The 22,206-nt window shown below is 50.8% G+C and overlaps 2 protein-coding genes across 2 annotated transcripts in view; one reads left to right on the top strand and one right to left on the bottom strand.

Annotated features, from left to right (window-relative positions):
* Positions 1 to 1,837: 1,837 nt before the first annotated feature.
* Positions 1,838 to 16,524, bottom strand: Mdh2 (malate dehydrogenase 2). The gene is made up of 9 exons (XM_028894408.2): positions 16,359 to 16,524; positions 9,761 to 9,929; positions 7,634 to 7,717; positions 6,546 to 6,655; positions 5,312 to 5,437; positions 4,181 to 4,258; positions 3,258 to 3,357; positions 2,805 to 2,956; positions 1,838 to 2,140 (listed from the first exon to the last, which is right to left on the bottom strand). The coding sequence occupies exons 1-9, from the start codon at positions 16,422 to 16,424 to the stop codon at positions 2,009 to 2,011; spliced, it is 1,017 nt and encodes a 338-aa protein (XP_028750241.1). The 5' UTR covers positions 16,425 to 16,524; the 3' UTR covers positions 1,838 to 2,008.
* Positions 16,525 to 16,623: 99 nt separating this feature from the next.
* The window catches only part of Styxl1 (serine/threonine/tyrosine interacting like 1), a 32,154-nt gene continuing 26,571 nt past the window's right edge, over positions 16,624 to 22,206 (top strand). Inside the window, 1 exon segment of the mRNA XM_037198307.1 lies at positions 16,624 to 17,009. The gene's annotated coding sequence lies outside the window, so the exon portion shown is untranslated.

Below are 22,206 nucleotides of genomic sequence, written 5' to 3'. Positions count from 1 at the left end.
CATGAACTTTGTAGTTGGTAAGGTCATGTCTCAGGTCAAAAGTTTTTGTTTTGTTTTTTGAAACAGGGTTTCTCTGTGTAGTTTTGATGCCTGTCCTGGATCTCCCTCTGTGAACCAGGCTGGCCTCAAACTCACAGAGATCTGCCTGCCTCTGCTTCCCAAGTGCTGACATCAAGGTGTGAGCCACCACCACCTGGCTATAATTTCTGTTTCTAATACCAATTCTAACTGTAAATTCATTAAGCTGTATAGACTTTGGGTCTGGTTAATTTCTGGTGTCTTCATTTACTTTTAAGATTGAAGAAAAAACTTTATACAAACAACAGACTAACCAGGATTGGGCAGATGGCTCAGTCAGTAGTGCTGGCTGGCCATGCAATCGTGAGGACCTGAGTTCGATTCCTAGTCCCAACCTTAAAATATACATACAGGGCCTGGAGATACGACTCAGTGGATAAGAACATTGTCTCCTTCTCCAGGGGACCCTCCACAAAGCAGCCCTGCAAAAGGATGAGCCAAGACGTCCTGTGACCTGCCTCTTAGCTCTAGCCTGTCTGGTGAACGCAAGGATCCTATCCAACAGCACACGTTGCCCAAATAGGTCTGTAGTGTGTCACACGCAGAAACGTTGCATCAGAAAGAACAGCGAGGTTTGGGTTTCTCTCCCGGAGCAGGGCACTCATGTAGGCCAGGCTGACCATGAACTCATGGCAATCCTCAGACCTTTTATTCTTTGGTGGAGTTAGGAACTGAACCTGTTCCAGTCTGCTTTCTGTTGCTGTGACAAACACCACAACCCAAACCATCTTAGGGAAGTAAAGGGTTTGTGGCTCACACTTCCAGGTCACAGCCCATCGTTGGGGAAGTCGAGGCAGGAACTTGACAGCAGGCCTGTCCTGTGGCTATTCCACACAGCATTACCTCAGACCGAGGGACTCACCTCCCAGCCAAACAAGGGCAGGGAGCTCGCCGGCTTACTCAGCCGAGTTCTTTCTAAAGGATTTCTTACTTTGTTTTGTTGAGACAGGGTCTCACTACTTATCTCTGTCTGGCTTGTCTCTCGCTATGTAGACCAGGTTGGCCCAGAACTCAGAGACCCACCTGCCTCTCCTGAGTGCTGGTATTAAAGGCGTGTGCCAAGACATCCAGCCTTTAACGATGTGTCTGTGTGGGTATTTGTGCCAGTGTCCACAGAAGCCAGAGGGAGGGCAGGACCACCTGGAGCTGGAGCCACAGGCAGTTGTGAGCTTTGCGGCACACGTGCTGGGAACAAACTAGAAGGCTCTCCAACAGCCGAGGCCCTTAACACAGCCACGCTCCAGCCCCACGGTGAGGGTCACCTGCCCAGGGAATGCCGCTGCCCACAGTGGGCCGGGCTGCTCTTAGAGCAATTTACAACCAATACAATGCCCAGACATGCCTACAGGCGCATCTAATCAGGACAACCCCACTGAAAAGCTCCCTTTTCAGGTGACTCGAGGCTGTGTCAATCGATGGCTGAAGTCAGAACCTGGGACGTGCTAGGAAGCACTCTGGCCCAGACACACCCCAAGTCCTCACGGAGGGGCTCAAGCGAGGGCTCTACTGCTGAGCTCCACCCCACAGACGCAGGTCTCTCTCAGCTGCCTGGATTGCTGTGAACTCAACTCTGGCCTGGGGAGGGCTTGAGCTGCTGAGACAGTCTCCCTATGCAGCCTCGACTGGCTTGTACTTCAGTATGCAGACCAGGCTGGTGCTGAAACCAGGGACCCCCTGCCTCTCCTGAGTGCCCAGCCACAGACTATTTCTGATTCACAGTGTAGTGACGAGGCCCTTGAGTAAGCTGACAGAGACCGTGAAAAAGACAATCAGGCTGCTTTATTGTTATCATCAACAGACCAGCCACCCCACTGGGAAGGGAGGCTGATGCTGCTACAACACCCACCAAAGCAAATCGAAGACCCTGGTGGCTTCAGAGACATGATGCTGAATAAGTTAGGGTGATGCTGCTGCTCGAGGCTCGAACCTCTCACTTCATATTCTTGACAAAGTCTTCGCCTTTCTTGATGGAAGCTTTTAGCTCAGGGATGGCCTCAGCAATCATTTTCTCCTCAAAAGGAGTGATTTTGCCAATGCCTAGGTTCTTCTCCAGGCCTTTTTTCTGGATAAGAGGGGAGGTGGTAACACGTGAAACCAAGTTAGTGTGGTCTGGTGGCACAGGCCTGAAATTCTAGCACCCAGGAGGCTGAGACAGCAGGTGCTCTACCACTGAGCCACACCCCAGCCCCTCACTGGGGGATTCTAGGCAGGTGCTCTACCACTGAGCCACACCCCAGCCCCTCACTGGGGGATTCTAGCAGGGCTCTACCACTAAGCCACACCCCAGCCCTCACTGCGGGATTCTAGGCAGGAGCTCTACCACTAAGCCACACCCCAGCCCCTCACTGGGGGATTCTAGGCAGGGGCTCTACCACTGAGCCACACCCCAGCCCCTCACTGGGGGATTCTAGGCAGGTGCTCTACAGCTGAGCCACACCCCAGCCCCTCACTGGAGGATTCTAGGCAGGTGCTCTACCACTGAACCACACCCCAGCCCCTCACTGGGGATTCTAAGCAGGGGCTGCTGGGCTAGCTGCATCCCAGCCCAGGAGGGACCAGCTGCTTCCAAAGCTGACCTGGCCTTGACAGCCATTCACAGCTGCCACTCCCCTCAACCACCCCTGCGCTGCCCTGTGATGGGCCCAGCTCTACACCGAGACACCCACTTTCCCTTCCCTAAAGTCAAGCAAGCACCAACCACAGCCGTGGTCGCCCTGGATACGTACCCCCAACAGCAAGGGTGTGGAGAAGTAAGTGCACTCCGTCTCCTTGGACTGGACAAAGGAACACTCGACGACGCCTTCCTTCCCGTTCATGGCGTCCACAAGGGAGAAGACGAACCGGGCCCCAGCATAGGCCATGGACAGAGTGGCAGAACCTGGGAGAGAACAATGGGTCAGCACAGCCAGCACTGCACCCAGGCCCCAGGGGTGTGCTCCAGAAAAAGCCCCTGCACACCACAGCTCCCAGTGGAGGATCGGGTCTGCACCTCCCCATTCCACTGACATCTCACCCCAGAAATCTGAGCTGCCTTCTAGAACCTTCTCTTCAGGCAAAGGCAGATGCACCTGGAAGGAAATACTCACTCCCTACCAGGGACAAGCAGGTTTCCTGTCATGCTAACGTTCCTGGCCCCCAAGTGTCAGTGTCCCCATCCCCAGAGACGCCCGGGACTCCACCTGCTCCAGCCTTGGCCTTCACGACTTCTGTGCCAGCCTCCTGGATCCTCCCGGTGAGCGCGGTCAGCTTGTCTTGGGGAAAGTCAACCTTGGGGGTACACTGCAGGGCAAGCCAGGACTGTGTGAGCAACTTCCTACGTGACCCCCGGTCCGAGGCTCGGCCCAATCCCTGCTGCCCCACAGCGCTTTCCATCTTCCATCTCAGCACCAGACACCAGGCCTCATCCTCAACACAGCAGGGCAGATGTAGCCCAGGGCCTCGGTCACGCCAGACAGGGTCCCCACCACTCTACCAGAGACCAACGTCATTTTCTATTGACAAAAGCAAATTCACTTTGTTCAGAGGCTTGGCTGAGACAGATCTTATGTAGCCCAGGCTGGCCTTGAAGTCATGATGCAGCCAAAGATACCTCTGAATTCCTAACCTTCCAGCTTCTACCTCCACACGCTGGGACTGCCACCATGCCTGGCTCCCCCGATTGTTGTGTGTACACATGCACACATTTCCAGGCCTGAGGTTGATGTCAGGGTCTCCATCCATCACCCTCCAGCTGACATGTGTGCTTTGAGACAGGGTCTCTCACTGAACCCAGAGCCAACGCAGCCAGGTGGACAGCTCAGCGAGCCCCAGAGACCCTTTTCTCTCTCTTTGATCTCATGGGATGTTTCCCAGAGTGCTGGAGCCAGCTGCTTCCCATTTCACCCAGTTCCATAGGGTGTAGTCAGGAAAGCCCTAGACAGCTGGATTCCAGCCATGGCAGAAATTCCTCCACAATACACAAGCAGGTCCCACTTACCCTAGACTGTTCTGAGAGCTTCAAGGCAGCCCTGAGGTGTTTGTGATCTTAAAGCTTCCTGCCATCCACCCATCAGTCCCTCCCTCTCCCTCACACACTCTCTGTCTCTCTCAGTCACTCACATACCTGAGAGATCAAGGGGATGATGGTCTTGCCAGCGTGGCCACCAATGACAGGCACGTTGACTCGAGCGGGATCCAAACCCTGTTCACAAGGCAGGGAGTCTCACTGTTAACAAGACTGAGCAGAGACAAGTCGCAGTCACCCAAGTGCACACTGGAAACCCAGAAGGCTCACAAACAAACCAGGAGGACCCCGAGTCTGGGCCCGTCCTGCCATGAGAGCAGGTGCAGGGAGGGCAGCTTGTGTAGGGGTCACTGCAGGCTCCTGTCACAAGCCGGACCGTGCTGCCCACCGTCCCGCCACCCGACATTGTCATCCAACCAGGACAGCGGCGACCCTTCCTAGGGCTAACGTCCTTCTCCATGGAAACGCCCAAACTAGTGTCTGCACTGTTCCAGAGAGAGAGCTCTTCTTCCTCCACTCAGACATCCAAATCGTGCACACGCTGGAGCCGGACGGACGGCAGGACAGCAGGGCTCAAGGCACCAGAGCAGACACTGGCCGAGGCGGCTCGGCGGCCGAGTGCCGGCCCCTGGCAGGGAGCAGAGTTTGGCTCCCAGCCGCCTCTGATTCCGGCTCCAGGAGGAACCGGTGCCCTGCTCGGGACACCTATGCCCTGCACTCTCACGTGCACAACTCCACAGACCCACGTATTTACATCACTAAAAATAAGATGAATGTGTGTCCACTCATGCCTCTACATACTAAAACAACAACGGGCTGGGCAGAGCCCAGGAGTCAAGAAGCTGGCCAGATGTGACTCCTTCAGGATAAGCTGCTGCGGGTAACCCAAGGGAAGGATCTCCGGAACTTTCCCAAGTCCTCATCACCACACGTAGGACTAGGAGATCAATCCAGCTTTTCCAGGGCACGGTGAATGGACAGGTGGCTACCATGCAAGAGTGGATTAGGAGAGCCCGAACCTGATGCCTGGGAAGAGGTCAAGGGCCGAAGGCACGATAGCCAGGTAGTAGCTGGCCAGTCTGACCCTGTGGGGTTCACTCCTGCTCCTACAGAAAACGCTGAAGCCAGCTACAAAGACTGAAACCCCCAAGTCCTCCGCCATCTTTCCTGGGAGCAAGGGGAGCAGAGTTCAGAAAATAGGCAACTGAGAGGCACTCGCAGGGCCCATACCTTCAGCTCTGCCACGAATGTGTTTGCTCTGACGATGTCAAGGGTCGTCACACCGAAGATCTTGTTGGGGTTGTAGACACCATGCTTCTTGAAGACTTCTGCTGTGATGGGGATGGTGGAGTTAACCTAGGGAAACCACGAGACAGATGTCAGCTCAGGGTGGAGCCCAGCAACAGGCCCTGCAACAACCGTTTGTAAGCCACCTGCGAGGCAAGGACCAAGCCATGTGAACAGACACCCTTTACTGCAAGGACACAGGAGGTTGGTTCCTCGGGGTTCCTTCTGCTGGGCTGAGGCTGGCTAAGAGGAGGTGAACAAGTAGATCCAAGTTCTGTCCTACTGAACCAGTGACTTTGGGCCAGCTGCCTGACTCCCTGGAACCTACAGAATTTATCTGTGCAATGCTGTGCTGGTCTGAATGCGAATGGCCCTCACAGGCTTGTAGGTTTGAATGCTCGGTCCCTAGTCAGGGGAACTGGTTGGGAAGGACTAGGTGTGGCCTTGTTGGAAGATGGTGGGCTTACTCAGTTACCACAGCAGCACCCTGCCTGCCTGCCCGTCATCTCATCCCCCACCATGATGAGCATGGGCTAACCCTCTGAAACGTAAGCAAGCTCCCAATTCAATGCTCCTTTTACAAGCTGCCTTGGTCACGTTGTTACAACAGAAGAGTAAGACAAATGAAGACTATGACAAGTACCTCATGAGGTGTGAAGATCGAATGACTTAATGCACTAGGGGAAGAGCAGAAGACACCAGCCAGGGCACAGAAATCAAATAGAATAAAATGGCCAGATCCGTGTTGTGCAGTTAATGTAACAGAGGAGACGAGTCATATGCCACAACACTCATGGCTGGAAGGAGTTACAGAGGTGGGCGATTTAAGCAGTGCATGCTGGTGCGCCTGTGACCCCTCCATGCCAGCACCCAGGAGGCAGAAGTATGACTGAGTTGTTGGCCAACCTGAGCTATACAGTGAGACCCTGCCCACCTGTCTCCCCTCCAGAAAGAGGAGGAAGAGGAAAGAGAAGGAGAAAGAAAGGAGTTGGGAATCCCAGTGGGGAAAGGGAGGTACAGAAAGGGGAGGTGACCTGGCTGAAGGGAGTCGGTGGGAAAAACCAAGTTCAAGCTCTTGATTGGTGAAAAAGGCAGTTTTAGGACACACTCCAGACCTCTCAACACCTCCAATGTGTGCATCTAATACACACACACCAGCCTCGCCCCCTGTACTCACCGGGTTGGCAATGATGCAGATCATAGCTTCAGGGCAGTGCTGGGCACAGGCGGCCGTCAAGGTGGCCACAATGGTAGCGTTCGTGTTGAATAGGTCATCCCGTGTCATTCCTGGCATGGTCCAGGGTGAGAAAGCCACAAAGAACATGGTGACATTTCAAGAAATATTTATCACATTTTTATTTATTTTATTTATTTATTTATTTTCTATGTATGTGTGTGTGCGTGCGCGCGCACGCAAGAGAGGGGGGGGAGGGAGAGGTAAATCCACACACATCAGCAGAAAGCCCCTCCCTCTCAGCTGTGGAGGGACATGTCAGGTCAGGTTTTAAAATTTTATCAAAAAGATTTATTTATATGTGTGTGTTTGAATGTGGTGTGTAGGCCCACAGAGGCTCCCTAGTAAGACCATACTCAAGGTCAGAGAATCTGAGCTTGCTTTACCCAGCAGGGCTGCATAATGAGATGATTTGGACACAGCATGGCTACCAGGTGTTTGGCAGGGTCTACACTTGGCTGTACAGTGTGCTTTGATCTTCAAAGGGGAAGGTCTTTTGCCTTGCCCCTTGGCATTGTATAAAAAGCCCTTTGGAATAAACCTCAAGACAACTGGGTATTGACCCAGGGCCCTCCCAAAGCTATCCTGTGTCTGTCTTTCTTATCATCTCCTATATTTTGGTTTGTTTTGTTTTGTTTTTTTTTTTTTGAGACAGGATTTCTCTGTGTAGTTTTGGTGCCTGTCCTGGATCTCGCTCTGTAGACCAGACTGGCCTCGAACTCACAGAGATCCGCCTGCCTCTGAGTGCTGGGATTAAAGGCGTGCGCCACCACTCCTTCTATATTTCCATCTAATACTTTCTCATTTCTCTCTCCTTCCATCAAGAACCCTTCAACAGGATGAAGCTGGACTCTGACAGATTCCCACAATGTGGTGGGCCTACTAGCTTTAAGTAGGTGTTGGATCCCTTAGAACTGGAGTTACAGGCATTTGTGAGCAGCCCAATGTGGGTGCTGGGATCTGAAATCAGGTTCTCTGATTCTGCCCTTAATAGCTGAGCCCCCTCTCTACCCCCCCCCACACCCACACACCTGGCTTCCTGGGCACTCCGGCTGGGATCACCACCACATCACACCCTTTCAGGCAGTCTGGCAGCTGCTCAGGTCCGAGGTAGCCTGGGAAGAAACCCCATTAGAGCAGTGTAACCTGTATGAGCCCAGGGAAGCCATCACATCTGAGGGGAGGGGACACAGAGGCGGGTCCCTCTGGAGTGGACTAGTTCTAGAGAAACTAGCAGGGATCTTCCTGCCTCCACCTCCCATCTGCACCACCACATCCCATACTCTCACTATCTGGGGGAAGAGTCTATTCCCGAGGATTTCAGGAGGTTTGTGACTGGGTCTAGAATTTGCCTTTTTGCTGCAGGCCACAGGAATATATCATAAGAACTCAGCTGGTTATGGCAAAGTCACTACCTGGAGGGATCAGGGAATTCCTCCAGAGGAAGCCAAATCCCAAGGAGTTTTTGGTGTTACTTGGCTTGTTATATATCATATCAGCTGTCTTCTGTTATGAAGATCATGTGTACCTTCATAGTTTTCCCAATTGACTTTTTCCTAAGAAGGACTAACAGTGTAGACTGAGCACTCTCTGGACATACACATTCCAGGTATTTGGAGAACAGCCTCAGGAAGGCTTTCTCTGGGATCAGATTATCTCCCTTAGCCACTTTCAAGGACTACAGGAACCACCACCCAGGTGGGCGCCCAACTTCCGAGGACTAACAATGATAACAGCCCACATGCAAGTCTCCTGACTTATGGTAAGTTCCACAAGGGGACACCGCCTAGTGGAGGTGGACGTTAAGTAATAGCTTTACACAATTTAGCTCGGACCCTCCCTTTATATACTGAGACTTCCAGGGCATGGAGAGAGAAGAGAAAAGAGAATGGAAGAACTAGATGGGTAAGAACTTGAGAGGAATGAACTGAGATGAGGAAGAACTAGATTGAAGGGCTAAAAGAGAGAACTAGAGGAATGAGATGGAAGATGAGGAAGAGCCAGATGGGTAAGAACAAGATGAGGAAGAGCCATGTGAGATAGAAGGAGGTGAGAGAGGAGCTGATAGGGGAAAGAACTAGATAGATGAGAACCTAGAAGGGACAGAACTAGATGAAGGAATTAAGATAGAACCTAGAGGGGACAGTAAATAAATAGAGAGAGAAATCAGGCAAGAAAGGAGCTAGACATGAAAACAGAACTGAAGCTGTGTATAAAGGATGTTATGCCAGAGGAATTAAAGCAAGTGGACTATAGAGCTCGGTGTGCTGGGATTCTATTTCCTGAAAATAGTCCTTGCCGTTTGTAGTTCTCTCTCCTGAGCCCCTGGGATGTATAATATTGAGGCTGGTTCCCATAATGTTTTACAAGACCTTTTTTAAATTATTTATTTTACTCTGTGGCCCAGACACCGAACTACCGCCCCTCCTGTCTCCACCTTGAGTGGCGGAGACTCAACTCAGGCTTCTTACATGCCAAGCAAGCACTCTACCGACTATACCCAAGACCCTTCTACAAGGTCTCACTATACTGCCCAGGCTAACCTTGAACCCACGACCTTTCTGCCTTAGCCCCCAAGAGCTGGGATGACAGATGTGTATCTCCATGCCATGCTTCATATTTCTAAAACAAATTATTTGTTATTATGAGTTGTGTCTGTGATCATAGCCAGCTGTGGAGGCCAACTCTTGGGGAAACTGGTTCCCTTTCTACCTTCATGTGGGTTCTAGGAAATGAACGCAGGTCACCAGGCTTACACAGCAAGGGCCCACCCACACACCGAGTCATCTTGCCAGCCTCAGCTCTCTTTTTTTTGTTGTTTATTTTTGTTTTTTTGGGACAGGGTTTCTCTGTGTAGTTTTGGTGCCTGTCCTGGATCTCGCAGATCCGCCTGCCTCTGCCTCCCGAGTGCTGAGATTAATGGTGTGTGCCGCTGGCCACCACCGCCAGCTCAGCCTCCTAAAAGACACCCCTGCTTAAGTATTTGTAGAGCCAAGTGCAAACCAGGGCAGCCCTCTGGGCATCTGTGCAATTTCACTCTCCGGTAGCCTGCAGCCCCGATTTGGACCATCCAGGTTCATCCGTGATCCTCTCCTAGAACTTGGACCCTGGCTCACTGCATGGCACACAGGGCCTCTGGGGGCGGCCACGCCCAGTACCTTTCACAGTTGCTCTGGTCTCGATGTGACTCAGGTCTGCTGCCACACCGGGTGTGTGGGCGATATCGTAGAGGGTCAGGCGGCTCACTAGGGGGCTGTTCTTCAGGAGGAGTGAAAGGGGCTGCCCGATGCCCCCCGAAGCTCCCAGCACGGCTACTTTAGCATTGTTCTAGAAAGAAGCAGAGACAACACTTGGCACACAACAGTGCTTCTTTAAATGACGAGAGGCCAAAGAATGAGGCAGCAGCCATATCGACCAGCTTCACTGTGGTGGAACCGTGGACCTTCACCCCAAAGTCCAAGTTCAAGTGGAGAGAACAGAGGCCTGGAGATGGCGGGATGCGAGGGTCACACTCCAATCAATGTCTTTCTGTGATAAGGAGGCAGCTCCACCCGGTAGCCAGCTGGGCCGGTCAGCAGCCTTATCTCCGATCTGTAGTTTAGGAACTGTAAATATTAACTGAGAGCAGCAGCCCCTAGGAGCTGCACTAGAGTGGGGGAGAGCTGGGGAGAAATATTCCTGTCGCCATGGGGGCCCCACAGGCCAAGGCCTCCCCACACACCCAGTAGCACTGCCCATCATTAACGCACCCCCTCTTGTCTGTTCCGCCTTTCCCCACCTCGAGGCCACTTCTGAGGAACTGGGATTGAACCTAGAGCTTGCCCTGTTAGGCCAGTGCTCTGCTACCATCTCCACCCCCAGCCCTCTTCACCTGCACTCTAAACCACCTTAAGATTACTTGTGGGCTGGCAAGACGACTCAGCAAGTAAAAGCACTCGCTGGCAAGCCTGAGGACCTGAGTTCGATCCTCAGGACCCACAGAGAGGAAGAAAATCAACTCCAGAAAGCCCTTCTCTGACTTCATGCATACCCACACGTTAACAAAATTTAAAAATAAAGATTACTTGCAACACTTAATACAACATAAATATGCAGATAATTGTGAAGACTATTGTTTAGGGAATAATGGCAAAAAAAAGTTTGCACATGTAAGTAGTGTATTTTTGAAAGATTCTTATTATTTTGACTTATGCCTGTATGCTATGTATATGTATCTGCATGAATGCATGCCATGTATGTGCATGTCCAAGAAGGCCAGAAGAGGGCATCAGATCCTTTGGAACTGTTACAGGCAGCTGTGAGCTGCCAGCGTGGGTGCTGGGAACTGAACTCAGGTCCTCTGCAAGAGCAGCAAGTGCTCTTAACCTTTGAGCCATCTCTCCAGTCTGTTTTTTCTTTTGAACATTTTCAGTCCAAGCCTGGCTGGGCCTGTGGGTGGAGGCCACATGGACACGCAGCAGGAAGTGTATATAGAACAGTAATTAATGCTGTAATAAGTAATAATGGGCTCAGTTATCAAAAACCAAAGCCAAGGTTAGGGTGTAGCTCAGTGACAGAATGCTTGCCAAGCACATAGGAGGACTTGGGTTCCAATCCCAGTACTGGAAGAAAAAAGAAAAAGGTGTACTTGGGCAGGGGCAGGAGATCCCAAGAGAGAGAGAGCAGTCTGAGCTACACAGAGAGGCCCTGTCTCAAGATCAAATCTAACAGGGAACCAGTGCAGGAAGCACCTGGCCTCTCAGGCCCCACCTGCCCCAACCTGCTCCTGTCTCATTGCCTCCCATCCTCCACGAGGGCACCGCCAACCTGCTCTCCCTAAGCACACCTCCATCATTTCACTGGACAGGGCAGCCCAGCCGCGGTTCCATCAAAGCAAGTACAACTGGGGAACGGAAGGAAACCATTCACATGGTTTCTGTTCATTCTACCGCTTCGAGACAGGGCCTGTTATGTAGCCCAGGCTGACGTGAAACTCACAGAAAAACTAGCCTGGGCTCACAGGTCTGCACTATGACACCTAGCTTAAAATCTTAAAAACAACAACAAAAAACCTTTTGGCCAGGCAGAGGGGGTGCACACCTGTAATCCTAGCACTCAGGAGGCAGAGGTAGGAGATCTCTGTGAGTTTGAGGCCAGCCAGAGCTGTTACACAGAGAAACTATCCCCACCAAAAAATCTTGTTTTTAATCTAACAAGTAAAAATCTTAAATGATACCAAGAGACATAAAGAGCTGGTGCCCGCCCTCGAATCTTTAGTTGGGCCTGCTCTGTTCAGTATTGATGGGACCCAGTGTGGGGAATGAGGAAGGAGAGGCTTTCCTCACTCAGCCCTATGCTGAGTACATACTACACTGAGGTACACTAGCAATTCTGTGTACCTAGTCCTCCAGTAATGAGATCTTTTTTTTTTTTTTTTTTGTTACACTTGATTATCTACTTAGTCAGTAGACAACTTGCTGGAGTAGGTTCTAATTTTCCACTATGTGGGTGAAAGAGTGGGATGAACTCAGGTTGACCAGCTTGGGGACAAGTGCCTTTTTACCCTCGAAGCCATCTTGTCAACGCCAGTGGGTTCTATCCAAGGCATTATCACAGTGGTTCCTTCCAACCCCATTGGCCTTTGCGGAGAGCCCAGAGTCCCGATCAAGAGTTTACTGCTTGGCAACTATTCTGAAGATGGATAGATTGTAAAACATTTCATTTACACCTCTGCTTCCAGAATGTAAGTCCACAGGTTTTTTTTGTTTCAAAACTTCTACAGCTGTGTTTCTACTACATGGATGCACGCATATATTAAATTAGATACATGGTGGCTGAAATACATTGAGGACTTTGGCTACATTTTATCATTGAGCTAGAGGATCCAAAGCCTAGAGACCAAACATAGTTGGTTCCAGCTGCCCTTGGACTTACTCCACTGTTTTCTCAAGAGCTAACTGGACACCCAACTGGCATTTTCTTTTTGTTTTTGAATTTGGTTTTTCTAAATCCAACCAAAGCTAAGTCTGCTGAACCTTCCCACTACCCTAAACTTGCTCTCTCCTAGAAGTCTTTACACTCTTACCACTGAGCCACACCCCAGCCCCTCACTGGGGAATTCTAAGCAGGTGCTCTACCACTGAGCCACACCCCAGCCCCTCACTAGGGGATTCTAGGCAGGTGCTCTACCACTGAGCCACCCCCAGCCCTCACTGGGGGATTCTAGGCAGGGGCTCTACCACTGAGCCACACCCAGCCCCTCACTGGGGATTCTAGGCAGGTGCTCTACCACTGAGCCACACCCCAGCCCCTCACTGGGGGATTCTAGGCAGGTGCTCTACCACTGAGCCACACCCCAGCCCCTCACTGGGGGATTCTAGGCAGGTGCTCTACCACTGAGCCACACCCCAGCCCCTCACTGGGGAATTCTAGGCAGGTGTTCACCACTGAGCCACACCCAGCCCTCACTGGGGGATTCTAGGCAGGGCTCTACCACTGAGCCACACCCCAGCCCCTTACTGGGGGATTCTAGGCAGGTGCTCTACACTGAGCCACACCCCAGCCAGCACACTACCACTGAGTGCTACCTCTAGCAAGCTCTTCCAGAACTCTTACTCATCTCAGTAAAAACCAGTACCACAACCCCAAACCTTGGCATCATCCAAGACTCCACTCTCTCCTGTATCTGATCATCAGCAAATTCAGTTAGCTCCACCAATTTTCACCACATCCACAGCTGTCACCCAAATTAGTACAGTGACTTCTTACCTGTCTCCCTTTGCCTACTAAGTAACTGTTCTGTTTAAAATGGTACTTCCCTTTTGAGAAAATGTCCATGTTGTACAGGGCTTGCTGGGTTCTCTCCACCCTCTCCCATATTCTCGATCATTCCAGGCCTCCCGCTCCACACGCGGACTCTCAGTACTGTCCACCTGCCTGGAATCCTTTCTACATGTGATCTATGTTTCTTCCTGGTCTTCACTGAAATGTCCCGTTCCCTGTGCCTGTGAGATGGCTCAGCAAGTAAAAGCACTGGCTTCAAAAGCCTGAGGACATGAGTTCAATCTCCAATCTTCCCTACATGGAGGAAAATGATAGACTCCAGCAATGTGTCCTCTGCCCTCCGCCATTCCAGTGCGCACATGTGCACATACAGATACCCACACCCACACTGCCCTTCCCCCAATTAAAAATAAAATCTCAACTTCCTTCCTTGTGAACCCTGACTTTTTCCTCTGGGGCTCACTACTAAAACACTTTAGAACAAGGCAGAGACAATAACATATCTACTGTTATGTTAAACTAAAAAAATGGGGCTGAAAAAATGGCTCCGTGGTTAAAGGAGATTGGTTGCCAAGCTTGATGACCTAAGTTCAATTCACATAACCTACATGGTAGAAGGTAAAAACCAAGCTGCCCTTACCACCACATGTGAAACATGGTACACACACACAGAATCAATAATTTTTAAAACTTTAAATCAAAACACAGAGTTCTATGCTTCGCTCAGTGCACAGATGCAACCACCAAAATTCAAATGGAAGCTGGGCATAGTGGCCCACACTTTTAATCCCAGCATACAGGAAGTACCAGTCAGGTCTACACAAGAGGTCCAGGCCAGCCAAGGTTGCACAGTGAAACTCTTTCTAAAAATACAAAAACAAACACAACTGGCCTGAACCTGGGTATGTGGCTCAGTGGTACAAAACTTAACATGCATAAGGCCCTGAGTTTGACTCAGTGCCACAAACAGGCCAACCCTCAGCCACACTCTTCACTATCTATGCTGAGCTAACCCCACTCTACTTACTCCTCAGGATCCAACTTCATCTCTACCAACCAATTATTTCTCATCCACCCCAGTCTGCTTCTCATTCATCTTGGTATCTGAGCACCCAGGGCCTTTTATATGCCTAGGAAGTGTCTACCACTGAACTATGTCCCTATAACTTTGTTTTATTTGAGACAGAGTCCTACTAAGTTACCCAGGTGTGTCTCAAACTTCTTTTTTTTTTTTTTTTTTTTTTTTTTCGAGACAGGGTTTCTCTGTGTAGCTTTGCGCCTTCCTGGAACTCGCTTTGGAGACAGGCTGCTCGAACTCAGAATCCACCTGCCTCTGCCTCCCAAGTGCTAGGTTTAAAGGCGTGCGCCACCACCGCCCGGCGTGTCTCAAACTTCTAATCTCCCTGCCTCTAACTCTTGAGTAGCTGGGATTACAAGCATGCATGACCATACCCAGTGTGTAATTATTTTAAGTATTTTTGTTTCCTTTTTTTTGGTGTGTGAGGTTATGTGCAGGTACCTAAAGAGACCAGGGGCCAGAAGGCTTCAGATCCTTTGGAGCTGGAGTTACAGTGGTTATGAGGCACCTGTCTTGGGTCCCAGGAACCAAACTCTGGTCCTCTGCTAGATTAGCAAGCACTTTTAACTGCTGAGCATCCATCCAGTTCCCTGTATCTATATTTTTCAATGACCCGATTGAATGGGAAACAGGAAGACATGACCTAAATGAGCAGAAAGTCAGAGTTCCCTCAAATTATCAGTTCCCTTTTGGGGCATGGTAATTATTTCTTAAGCCTTGGTTGTATCGATTTTGCTAGAGATTTGTAAAAACACAGACCCTACTCTCTAAACAAGATCCTGGCACTCCATTTTTAATTGATTCTGACATGCACTAGTTAAAGAACCACTGTCCAAGTAGAAGACGACTAAAAATAGCTTAGTTGTAGGTGTCCAAGGCCAAGTCTACCCAAGGCAGGGATGATCCTCCAAGAATAATCTGTAAGAGAAAAAGGCTCCAGTGGAGGAGGTGATTCAGTGAGAACTAAGACCTGAGTTCAAATCCCCAGTTCTCCAGCCTGGCAGGTTCAGTCTAAGGCCTTGTTCCAAACAAATAAGGTCTAGAGCAGTGGTTCTCAGCCTTCCTAATGCTGCACCCCTCCAAAAACAGTTAAGTTCCTCATGTTGTGGTGGCCCTCAATCATAAAATTATTTTTGATTCTACTTCAAAATTACATTTTGCTACTGCTATGAATCATAATGTAAATATCTGATATTTGACCTCTGTGAAAGGGTCGTTTGACCCCCAGGTTGAGAACCGCTAGTTTGAAGTGATGGCGCAGAGTACCCGATGTCTTTCTCCAGCCCCTGCACACCCATGTGCACATATACCACAGACACATAAAAATAATTTTTGAAAAACGAGGCGTGATGGTGCATGCCTTTGATCCCAGCACTGCGGAGGCAGAGGAGGATCTCTATGAGTTCGAGGCCAGTCTAGTCTAAATAAATAAGCACAAAGAAAGCAATCTCTTAGTGGCTAGGCCACGGACAGTGATCAGGAGCGCTGAATTTCACCAATTCTGTCACACTACTGTAACCTTGACTCGGTTCTCTATCCTCAGAACCTCAGGATGCCTGTACTACAAAGTTAATACTACACGTTATTTCTCTTCCTCATGCATAATTCATACGGACGCTACAAGCAGAAAATTAGTTAGGTTAAAGCAATGCAAAGTTGCATATAATGCAATCTGCTTCCGGATCGAGAGCTTGGGATTCTGTACCTACAGAAAGCGCAGACTCTCGGGGGAAACCTGGCCCGGCTCTGCCCCTCTCCCAGGCTTTCCACACAGAGCGTCGTCGGTCGGGACATGAGCCGGGGCGGGGGGTGGGGGGCCCTGATGTCCAGGATGAGCCTGGCGGGGGAAGACCCGCGCGTTCCCGGGATGCACGTGCCGCCCCGGAGTCCCCCGCGGGGCTGGCCGCCCCTCGTACCTGGGCTGAAGTGCTGAAGCTGCGGCGGAGAGCGGCGCCGGCAGGCCGGGCGAGAGCGGACAGCATGACTGGAGCGGGCGGGGCACGGACCTGCAGGCGAAGGAGCTAAGAGCGGACGAATGACTCCAACGACCTCCACTCTGCGCAGTGTCCGCCCGGCGCAGATCCGCCTGGTCTCGCGAGAGAAGCCCCCAAGGCCGGTCTCCGCGCCACCAAATCTCGCGAGACAGGCTCGGCAAAGCGCTGCCCGGTCTCATTAAGAAAGACCCAGCCCACTTCCGCGATCTCGCGCGAGAAGTCTGACGTCACACCGCCCGGTCGCCCACAAGAAACCCTCTCTTGGACTCCGCCCTCTTTGCATGATCTCGCGAGAGAGACGCGGCTGCGTCTCGGCTGGTCATGGTCTCCTCCCGGCCCCGGATCCGGCGTTAGGCTTCGCGGCTTTCAGCGTCTCCGTCTAGGGCGGTCACGCGGACCAGACGGGCTCCTGGGCACGCCCCTGGCAACCGGGGGTTTGGAGGACTTGAGGAGCGCGCTCCCAGAGGGCCGAGAGGACGGGCGCTGGCTCTGAAGCGCCTTACCGGAACCGTTTCCTAGGTGGGGCGCCAGACACACGTCCTGCCGGGGAGCCCGACCGAAGTCGCTCAGCAGGTCAGGCGGCCCCCGAGCCCCTGACCTCAGCCAGGCCCTGCCTTCCTGCTCCCGGAGCGAGGCTGGAGGGGCTTCTGGGGAGGTCGATGGAGTCCCGGAGCGGGGTGGGCGGCCTTTCCCCACTGCACCGGCCAGAGCGGTCACTCCCACAAGTCGCACGGAGCCTTGCTGGGTTTCCAGGCTTTGCACACGCACCCCTGCTGGGATTACCAAGTCCTGGCCCTGACTTAGCAGCAGGCCCTGTGCAGGAAGGACCACGACCCTGTGGTATAGAGGAGGGGACGTTTGGAGACTGTGACTCGGGCTTTGGTCCTTGTCTCTACCCTTCGATCCCAGCAGCAGTGCGGGGGAACATGATTCTACAGCTCTTCCCTGTAGCTAGAGTTTTCCTGCCTTGCCCATAGTCAGGACAAATCTTTGTCACCCGCCAGTCCCACAGCCGCTCAGACCCAACCAAGTAAACACAGAGACTTATATTGCTTACAAACTGTATGGCCGTGGCCACAACACTTCCCCCTCCTCCTCCTCTTCCTTCTTCCGAACCGTGTGTGCGCGTGTGTGTATGTGTAAGTGTGTGCGCGCACCACACACAAATCCTAAATGTTTTTTTTTTAAGTTTGCTGGGCGGTGTTCGCACATGCCTTGAATCCCAGCACTCGGGAGGCAGAGGCAGGCGAATTTCTGAATTCGAGGCCAGCCTGGGCTATATGATGAATTCCAGGACAGCCAGGGCTCCTCAGGGAAACCCTGTCTCAAACCCCGCCCCCATTTAATCCCCCAATATATCAGGGCTGGAGAGATGACTCAGTGGTTAAGAACACTTCTTGCTTCTCCTGCAGAGTTCAGATCCTAGCATCTTAACCGGGTGGCTCGTAACCTCCTGTAACTCGAGCTCCAAGGAATAGCCATCACCTCTGACCTCCGCTGGCACCTACATTCACATGCACATACCACAGAGACACAAAAAATAAACATAACTAAAGAAGATAAAACTGTAAAATTAAGGAGCAGTAGACAACACCCAAAGAATGACAGCTGAGGTTGACCTCTGGCTCATACACATGCGCACACGCCACCCATGTGAAAAGATGTTTAAGACCATAGCCAGGTGTGATGGTTCAGGTCAGTAATCCTAGCACGCAGGAGGATTGATGTGAATTTGAGACCAGCATGAAACTCTGTTGAAAAACAAAAAAACTGAAGCAACCACACAGAAGAGTTCACACAGAAAAGGTCTGGGAATAGGAAAGGAACTGGATGGGAGGGCATGGGGGTGGCTTTGATCCAAACACTTTATACATATGTGAAATCATCAAACAATAATACAAGTTCGGTATCCTTCACCTGGAGGGTGAAGCAGGATGGTAACAAGTTCAAGGCCTGCCTGGTCAAGTAGTGAGCCCTTGTCTCAAAACAGGACGTAAAAGGAGGGCTAGGGTGTAGCTCAGTGGTAGAGTACTGACTGGCATTCTATCCCCAGTTATGCGCGCGCAGTCATACACACACACACACACAGCAGCAGTTCAGGTTAGAGGCAGACAGTTGTGCCGTAGGCTGCCGCCTCCGTAGAGGACAGTAACACATGAGTGACTCAGTCTGCTGGGGACCGTGACAGATGCAAGCGTTGGGGTTACAAACGGCATGAGAGCTAAAGAGCACAGCCACACATGAGGGCTGACGTGACCTCTCTCTCTTCCCCGGCCTCAGCCTCTGCTGGGTTGATAAGGTGTACTACCAGCCCAGTCTTGGAGTTGGGTATGCCTCCTCTGGTTCTCTCCGGCCTTTGGGGAGCTGGCCAGGCCTGACAACCTGAGTTCAAATCCAGACTCACACGGGAGAACGAGAGAGCCAACATGCTGTGATCCTTCAATAGTGGGAAGTATGTAGGCAGGGAAAGGAGGAGGCAGGAAAATGTAGTCCTGTATTCAGAGAGACATATTCTTTCTGTTGGCATGGAGACGTTTGGACAAGCGCTGCCCTTGATCTTGTCTCCTGAGTATGTGCTCTGAGTATATTCTTACTAAAATTCTTTAATTTTTTGACATCATCTAATGGTCAAGAGCTATGTGTTATTATGATTATTAATGTGCTTATTTATTTTGGTTTTCAAAACAGGATTTCTCTGTGGGTAGCCCTAGCTGTCCTGGAACTCACTATCTAGACCAGACACTGACCTTGAACTCAGAGATTGACCTGCCTCTGCCTCCCAAATGCTGGAATTAAAGGTGTGCACCACCACTGCCTGGCTGTTACCATTATTTTTAAGGCAGGTTTTCATGTAGCCCAGGCTGTCCTCAGACTTTCTTTGTAGCCAAGGATGGCCTTGAACTCCTGATCTTCCTGCATCTGACTCCAGAGTGTTGGGGTTACAGGTTTGCATCTGTTATACCCAGTTTATGCAGTGCTGGTTATGGAATCTAGGGCCTTGAGAATGGTAGGCAAACGCTGTACCCGCAGAGCTCATCTCTTTTTCTGTTTGTCTGACCTGACACCATTCTGAGAGCAGACCTCAATGAATTTTGGTAGAACCGAGTGAGTTTAGAAGAGGTTGGAAACATCAGACGATTCGGAGTGCCGGAAAACTAGCCAAGCAACGTGCATCTTGTTCCTTTGGATATGTCCAGCAAGAGCTTTTGAGGCCATCAGAAGCATGTTAAGGAGGAAGCAAGGCTTGATTTAAATGCATAGGATCCCTGGACCTGAGGGTAGGGGGAATGGAGTGGCTGGGGGATTTGGGGTGGTGGGGAAACTATTCATGAGATGGTTAAGATGTGACGGATGAGGGTAACCAGATAAGTGCAGAGTGGGACCAGCACAGGCAGGTCACAAGGGCAGAGAGGGTAAGAGTCTTTGGCTAACCAGGTCTGAGCATGAATGATAGGGATGTGGAGGGGCCTGGAGGTGTGCATCAGCTGGGAGAGAACTTGTCTAGCGTGCAAGAAGTCTAGGGCTGGATCCTTGGCACCTCATAAAGTGGGCATGCGCATGCTCGTGCCAGCCTCTTTTCCCAGAAAGCCTCTCTTCCCGCACTTAAGAGGTACAGGCAGGAGGAGAGGAGGATTGGGAATTCAAGGTCATCCTTGACTCCATGACTCCAGAGAGTTTGAGGCCAGCTTGGGCTACATGAAACCCTGTCTCAAAACTAATGATAGCCAGACGGTGTTGGCACACATTTTAATCCCAGCACTCGGGAGACAGAGGCAGGTTGATCTCTGTGAGTTCGAGGCCAGCCTGGACTACAGAGTGGGTTCCAGGACAGCCAAGGCTACACAGAGAAACCCTGTCTCAAAAAACAAAACAGCAACAACAACAAAAAACAAATGATAATAAAAATCAAACTTGAACCCAGCCTGTAACCAAGTTAGTAGTGTGCTTTGAGATCATTTATAATCACTCATTCTGTCTACACCGTGTACTCAGCCTGATCAGAATCAGCCGACCCCTAAGAAAAACATTGTGATCCCTCCCACTCTGCTTTGGGCTTGGGATGCATTTCATGCTCAGCTGAATGCACAGCCTCAGACGAACCACATTTCCTGTTTCTCATTTGTGACTCTTTCATGCCCCTGACTCAGGACGGTGTCTGTGTGTATGAGATGTGGTGACCAGGTCTGTGAATGGGCTAGAAGCAGGTAGGCACTGAAAGCAATGTCCCCTCACCCTGCAATACATAGGAGCATGTGGATATAAAGTAACCATTCTGGCTGGGCCTCTGTGTGCTGTTGTGTGTCAGCAAGGTCAGAAGAAAGTTCTCTCCTTTACAGGCCCCCTGTAAAAGAGGCTCCTTCCTTTTTGTTGTCATATCTGTTCTGTTGTTTATATAATTATATAAAGAGGGCGCCTTTGTTCACGTCCGCTTTCTTCTATGTAGAACTGAACAGACGAGGCCAGCTTCTGAATAGAGCAGGCAGAGCACCTCCCTTTCTCCCTTTATGCCACACGAAACCCGGGAGGATGTTCTCTCCTTCCACTGTGTGAATGCTGGGAATGGAACTCAGGTCATCAGGGTTGGTGGCAGGCACCTTTACCCATCTCACCATTCTTGAAATCATTGCAGCAATTGGATTGTCCCTGGATACCAGGTTTATCACAGCAGTCTGAGATCCTGTTCTCTGAGTTAATAAACTATGAGTTAATTCAATATTAAGGCTCTGTCAACATGCCACTTGGGTTTCCTGTTCTCTATAAGCGCCTGCATTTGGGAACTAGAGTGTCTGGCTTCACTATTTCTTTATCTTTCTTTCTCAATTCTCCTCCCCACCCCAGGTGAACTGTGGCTTGTTGGTAGAGTGGGGTTAAAAGTAGAGATGGGGCAAGAAAGTTCCCACGGGAGTTTGGGCTGACTCGTTTTCCCACGCAATGCTTTCGTGAATATCTCCTGCCTGCAGTTCCCCTGGCTGAGCATGGTTACACCCCAGTCTGTTTTCAAAGCCATAGCCCATGGTTTCTCATCTTCCACCAGTGTTGATTGGTCTTCTGCCCCTTTAGGGTAAACCTGTGTGTGTGTGTGTGTGTGTGTGTGTGTGTGTGTGTGTGTGTAGAGGTCAGAGAGCATCCTCAGTTGTCATTCTCAGATGGTGTCTACTTTTGTTTCTTGAGACAGGGTGTCACTATGTAATGTAGCCCTGGAAGGCCTGGAAGGACTCACTATGTAGACCAGGCACCTAAAGGTTCCAAAACAGTGTCACTGGCTGGGGCCAGGTGTTCCAATGTGTAGGCCTGTGGGGACCATTTCACAGCAAAGTACAATAACAAGACAGGGGAAAGCAGGAAGCAAGAAGCCCTGCTGGGCAGCAATTAAATCAGCATCCCCGGATGATATTTTGGGCTCAGATACTAACACTAGAGATGGATAGAACTGACCAACTTGGACTCCATTAGGAGTTGTGTTATAGATAGTATGGGAGGGAGGAGGGGAGAGCGAGGTCTCTATGGCTGGGGGAGAGGGGGGAGGTCTGCAATGATTTGGCAGGGAAGGGTGCTGCCTGTGGAGCCTGGCATGACTAAAGATGACCAAGTATTAGAGGTGCGGCATAGATGTGGTAAAAGATTTGGCCTGGGCAGGTTGGGTGGGGTTGGAGAGATGGCTCAATTGATAAAATACTTGCCACCCAAGTCTAGAGACCTGAGTTCAATTTCTAGCACTCATTGAAACAGCCAGATTATACATGTATATAAACTGAGGCAGAGTTTTCTG

Source organism: Peromyscus leucopus, chromosome 23 (assembly GCF_004664715.2).
Source record: "Peromyscus leucopus breed LL Stock chromosome 23, UCI_PerLeu_2.1, whole genome shotgun sequence".
NCBI classification, from domain to species: domain Eukaryota; kingdom Metazoa; phylum Chordata; class Mammalia; order Rodentia; family Cricetidae; genus Peromyscus; species Peromyscus leucopus.
The sequence above is the reverse complement of the archived record's forward strand: the minus strand, read 5'-3'. Positions and strand labels throughout refer to the sequence as shown.